At 45.4% G+C, this 6000-nt stretch overlaps 1 protein-coding gene across 1 annotated transcript in view; it reads right to left on the reverse strand.

The window, feature by feature from the left end:
- ppp1r9a (protein phosphatase 1, regulatory subunit 9A) overlaps positions 1 to 5276 on the reverse strand; it is a 93480-nt gene extending 88204 nt beyond the window's left edge. The window contains exons 1-2 of the mRNA XM_045226415.1: positions 5105 to 5276; positions 1161 to 2740 (exon numbers count right to left, since the gene is read on the reverse strand). Of these exons, the coding sequence (XP_045082350.1) occupies positions 1161 to 2591 (1431 nt within the window). The 5' untranslated portion in view covers positions 2592 to 2740; positions 5105 to 5276. The remainder of the gene's footprint in view (positions 1 to 1160; positions 2741 to 5104) is intronic.
- Between the last annotated feature and the right edge of the window lie 724 nt (positions 5277 to 6000).

Here is a 6000-nt window from a genome sequence, read left to right on the forward strand (position 1 = left end):
GAGCAGGGGGACCTTGCGGGCGCTGCAGGATTTCAGTCCTTCACGGCGTAGTGTGTTACCAATTGTTTTCTCGGTGACTATGGTCCCAGCTGCCTTGAGATCATTGACAAGATCCTCCCGTGTAGTTCTGGGCTGATTCCTCACCGTTCTCATGATCATTGCAACTTCACGAGGTGAGATCTTGCATGGAGCCCCAGGCCGAGGGAGATTTACAGTTATTTTGTGTTTCTTCCATTTGTGAATAATCGCACCAACTGTTGTCACCTTCTCACCAAGCTGCTTGGCGATGGTCTTGTAGCCCATTCCAGCCTTGTGTAGGTCTACAATCTTGTCCCTGACATCCTTGGAGAGCTCTTTGGTCTTGGCCATGGTGGAGAGTTTGGAATCTGATTGATTGATTGCTTCTGTGGACAGGTGTCTTTTATACAGGTAACAAACTGAGATTAGGAGCACTCCCTTTAAGAGTGTGCTCCTAATCTCAGCTCGTTACCTGTATAAAAGACACCTGGGAGCCAGAAATCTTTCTGATTGAGAGGGGGTCAAATAATTATTTCCCTCATTAAAATGCAAATCAATTTATACGATTTTTGACATGCGTTTTTCTGGATTTTTTTGTTGTTATTCTGTCTCTCACAGTTCAAATAAACCTACCATTAAAATTATAGACTGATCATTTCTTTGTCATTGGGCAAACGTACAAAATCAGCAGGGGATCAAATACTTTTTCCCCTCACTGTACATAAGTCTATGGCTGCTACGCTCTGCTAATCATTATCCCCTTCATCATAGTCTTCATCAGAGAGGCATCGCTACTGTTGGTACTGTAGGTTGAGCAGTGTACTATTTTCAAAACAATATCCAAATATTGAAGGTACTTGACTAATGGTATTACTGTATAAATGGTATGTTAGGACATGAAGGGAGTCGGCTAAACTCAAGATTATCTCATCATAATTATACAGTATGACCCGAAAAACATTAAATGTTAACAGATCAAGGATCAGCTACCCCTCCCCAATCCTAACTTTAACCATTAGTGGGGGAAATACGAAACTGACCCAAGATCACCTTCTAGGGGCAACTTCCCCTTACACCTGGAACTATTACCCAACACGGATGAGGTCAAAGGCCACAACATGAAAAAATGACATCAGACTTACCATCATGGGTTTGGTGCTGAAGCGTAGTTTCCTCTTATGAGGGATATCCTCCTTCTCTTCTTCTGGTAGACCAGGGATCTCAGTAAGATCATTCCCAGGGTCATAGATGACATCATCGTCACCATAAAGGTCATCGTCAAGGTCAGTACAGCTCTCCCCCCAGCCCTTGTAGCAAGCGTCCCCGTCCGCATTAAAAATCACCCTTTCGTTCCCAATGTATTCCTCATTGGGCTCTTCTGCCTGGTCCTCTGGAGAAATCCTGGGCCTGGAGGAGGCCTTCTCCACCTCCTCCCCAAGGACCTCTGTCTCATCCTGGGCTTCATCCTTGGCTGGGGTGGCTGGGGTAGCTGGGGTATCAGGGGTGTCCTCAAAAGTCTTGTCCATGAGAGTGGCGTCATTCGTGGGCCTTGAGTCCATGCAGACTCCCTCCGTCTCTCTGACGTTGTCGGTTTCCTCCGCCGGTTTCTCCTCACACGATCCGTTCACCTCGCCTCCGTTGGTGGTTGGCCCTACGGGATGTCTCTCTCTGTCCCTCTGTCCTAACTCCCCTGCTGTCTCCTCTCTCTCCTGAGGCTTCTCCTCCTGCGGGACGGGTTTTAGCTCCACTGCCTCTGACAGCGGGCTGGGGCTGAGGAGGTCCTCTGAGGACGAGGATATAGGGAATTTGCCCCCCACGCGGTTCCTGCACCCTCCGCCACGCACCGGGGACTGGCGTGAGTCGTCTTCGCTGACGTCGCCGTGCCGGTGGAAATTGTCAGGGGAGTATAGTGCCCGGCCCCCATAGCCTCGCCGGAACTGAACCCCGCCCCCTCCTCCCCCTCCCTGTTGGTCGACGTTCTCAAACACAGCGCTCAGCTGGCTCACTGTGGGTGACTGGGCTTCCGTTCTGGAACACAGCGAGTCCAGGGAGTCTGTGCTGCCCCTGTTGGAGCGAGCCCCTCGCCAGTCATCCAGATGCTCATAAGAACCCCTCTTCTCCCGACCGTAGGAGTAGACGGGTGACTGGGAGGCTTCGCGCGATTGCTGCTCAAACAGCCTCCTGGTCTCTATGACCTTTGACCCTGCGTTGGTTCGGTCCGCTGTAGGGTGCTGCGTCAGCTTGATGACCGAGCCATCTGCCTTGTTGATGAAGTTGGTGGGCTTCGTCATCTTCTGAGGCGACGGGTCTTCCTGCCTGGTGGTGGCGCCGGCGCTCTCTGTGCCCTGCATCTGCATGAACATGTCCTTGATGCGGCTGACGTGGGCTCCATACTGTCGTCCCCGGCGCTGGGTGACCCGCTCGGTGTCCTTGAGCTGGGGCTCCTTGCCGTCCTGCCGGGGCGGCTGGTCGAAGGCCTTCTTCAGGGCCTGGAACTCTGTCCTGTAGGCATTGCGGTGAGGGGAGGCGCTCCGGAGAGCGGTCCTCTCCCCCAAGGCCTCCGTCTTCAGCATGATGGCGTCAGAGGCGAGGAGGCAGAGGGGATCTCAGCAGCATCGCTGGGCCTTCATCTCACATATACTACTGTAGCGTCCAGCGAGTGCCCTGCCTGTGTGATTATCACTGTGATTTGATTTCACACTTCATTAGGGGCAATGGACACCTGGGAGAGATAAGGAGATGCCTGTTAGATACAAGAGATACCAAGCAGCCTGTCATAGTGAGGTTTTACACTACAGCATGATGGGGAGATCCATTGCAATTCAGCTTTCGAAAATGTCACAAACAACACAATTTCTATCAATCTGAAGTTAAAGTGCAAGGTAATCATAGACAATGCTCTATCGCTTAAAAGCTCTTAGCACAAGAAGTGCACTGAATATAAAAAGGTATTTGCCCTCTAAAAGGATCTGTTTAGAAAGTAGTGTGTTTACCCATTTATCTAATCAATACTCACTTCCTCACGTGGAAGATAAAACAAGCACTGATCAATACGGGCGATGGAAATCATGTGTGGGCCATCAGCAGTTAGAAACATGAAACATTTTGAACTCTGTTCAATATATTTACATGAATAAATGTGTAATACAGTATAAATATGAACTATAGCACCTTGCAACATAAGTGCAATGTTTATGTGATAGAGACGTCTTCTCTCCATTATGGTCCTAATGCTAATCTTTTCTGTTTACAATAGTAGACTATCCTGAGCCTGAGGTCTGACCATGTATACTGAAAAAATATATAAACGCAACATGCAACAATTTCAACGATTTTAATGAGTTACAGTTTATATACGGAAATCGGTCAATTTAAATAAATAAATTAGGCCCTAATCTATGGATTTCACATGACTGGGCAGGGGCACAGCCATGGCTGGGCCTGGGAGGGCATAGGCCCACCCACTTGGGAGCCAGGCCCACCCACTGGGGAGCCAGGCCCAGCCAATCAGAATGAGTTTTTTCCCCACAAAAGGGCTTTATTACAGACAGAAATACTCCTCAGTTTCATCAGCTGTCTGATTGTCTGGTCTCAGACGATCCCGCAGGTGAAGAAGCCGGATGTGGAGGTCCGTGGCTGGCATGGTTACACATGGTCTGCGGTTGTGAGGCCGGTTGGACGTACTGCCAAATTCTCTAAAATGACGTTGGTATTGAAATGAATATTCAATTATCTGGCAACTGCTCTGGTGGACATTCCTGCAGTCAGCATGCCAATTGCAGTCTCCCTCAAAACGAGACATCTGTGGCATTGTGTTGTGTGACAAAACTGCAATTTTAGAGTGGCCTTTTATTGTCCCCAACACAAGGTGCACCTATGTAATGAGCATGCTGTTTAATCAGCTTCTTGATATGCCACACCTGTCAGGTGGATGGATTATCTTGGCAAAGGAGAAATGCTCACTAAAAAGGGGTGTAAACAAATGTGTGCACAAAATTTGAGAGAAATACGCTTTTTGTGCGTTTCTGGGATCTTTTATTTCAGTTCATGGGACCAACACTTCACATGTTGCGTTTATATTTGTTCAGTATAGTTTACTGCCACACCCACTGCCCCGGCCCGAAGCATTCTGCATGGTCATCACGATTAATACGAGGTCTGAAGGACAGTTCAGCTCATAAACACACAGGCAGGCCAGACGGTTTTAGGGAAAGGGTGCAAGGGGGAGTTGTTTACACACCACAAATAACTGTGATATAATCAATTGATAAAAAAGAATACTGTGGATTCCATTTGTTTACAATTATAAGTATGTATAGGCTACACAACCTACTGTTTAAGTAATTAGAAAATTGTAATTTCATTATCAAATGTCCTTATTTCAAATGTGTTTTTATGTGTTACTACTATTCTATTACTGTACTTTCATCATACCACTACCCTGTTTATGAGATTCAAATAGCTTATTTGCTAATAAAAAATCCCACATAGGCTACAATTTAGGTTATAAGATGGAGAACACTAAGCCACGACACACAACAACAGAGATACATGTTACAATGTTACAAAGTGAAAATATATCGGATGCGGCCAGCAGTGGTTGTGTAGCACCCAGTCGATTTTCAGAATCAGCTGGACTCCAGTCAACGAAATGTCAAATTGCAACATTCTGCGAACGCACCCCTTTGCTACTGTGAAAAACACGATAAACGTACTAGAGTCATTTTCGGAAAGCAGCAGTAGCCTATATAGTCTATCCGCCCAGCCATTTCATCAACGTCCCACATAAATGGTAAACTTCGAGATGCAGAAGATAAAACTGAAACGTGTAACATTGTATCAGCTCGAGCTCTATCCTACATCCAACGAACAGATAGATGCGCCTCACCCGCACAGGGCATGGTGGTTGACAGCTCCATATGAACTGTATATTCTGATAAATTATTTAATTACACTATCCCGTGTACAAGGAAAACGCTATGCAGATAGTGTTGTTGCTCATGTATAGAAAAAGCAGAAGTTAACTGTTTACCACACATAGGCTACCCTCGATGTTTCCACAATGCACAACAAAAGAGTGACTTACGTTCATTGATTCGTGTGATGAATGACCACAATTTAAAGATAGTAAAAATTCACATAAAATACTCTGCTTTAAAAATCCCATCGAATACGACATTTCCATTCAAGTCCATCGATAGTCCAGTATTGTGTCGCCCTATTGAGACACTACAAGCCGTGATATACACACCGCTATACAACGCCATTGCAGGCAATGGGTGATGCTGACATTTGCACAATGGGGGAGTCGACGCTATTAAGTATTCCATCTCAATGAGAGGTGCGCAACTGCATGTTTTCTAAGGTGAACAAATCTTATAAATCTTAATCAACGAGTAACGAAAACATACTTTACATTTAGGAAATATTATGTTTTGCAAATGGCATACACATGTGACAGGTGTTTAACCTTATCGCAGTAATGGTTTGGTCCAATAATCTGCAAGGAGGGGGGTTCCACTAAACTGCAGTCTGGCAGAAATACCACCACACATAACTTTACTGCCTTTATTACTGTATCGAGCTCCAGCACAACACAGACCACGCGGGAAAAATATCAATTTTAAACGTTTTCATCAGTTGTTGTGTTGGTGTTGGATATTCACAAAGATTATGTCGTGACTAGCCTATCACTGGCTTCTATCTGTAACATAAAAAATGTTTAATATAAATTCTAGTTTTAATGGCTAGTTGCGGGACAAAGTTAGCCTATCACGTACAGTAGATGTAACAGATAATGCAGATGTGTGTTAAACATTGAGAAATAAAATAAAGTTATTTTGATATATTCTATTCATTCATCTAAGGGCCATTAGGCCTATAGCCTACTTAGCCTACTATTTACCTAAGGGGTCAAATGTAGCAATACACACCATAATAATCTAAGAAAACAATGCAGCATTTGAATAAAAGTATTGAGTC

The sequence above is a fragment of the Coregonus clupeaformis genome, chromosome 17 (genome assembly GCF_020615455.1).
Source record: "Coregonus clupeaformis isolate EN_2021a chromosome 17, ASM2061545v1, whole genome shotgun sequence".
Lineage (NCBI taxonomy): Eukaryota > Metazoa > Chordata > Actinopteri > Salmoniformes > Salmonidae > Coregonus > Coregonus clupeaformis.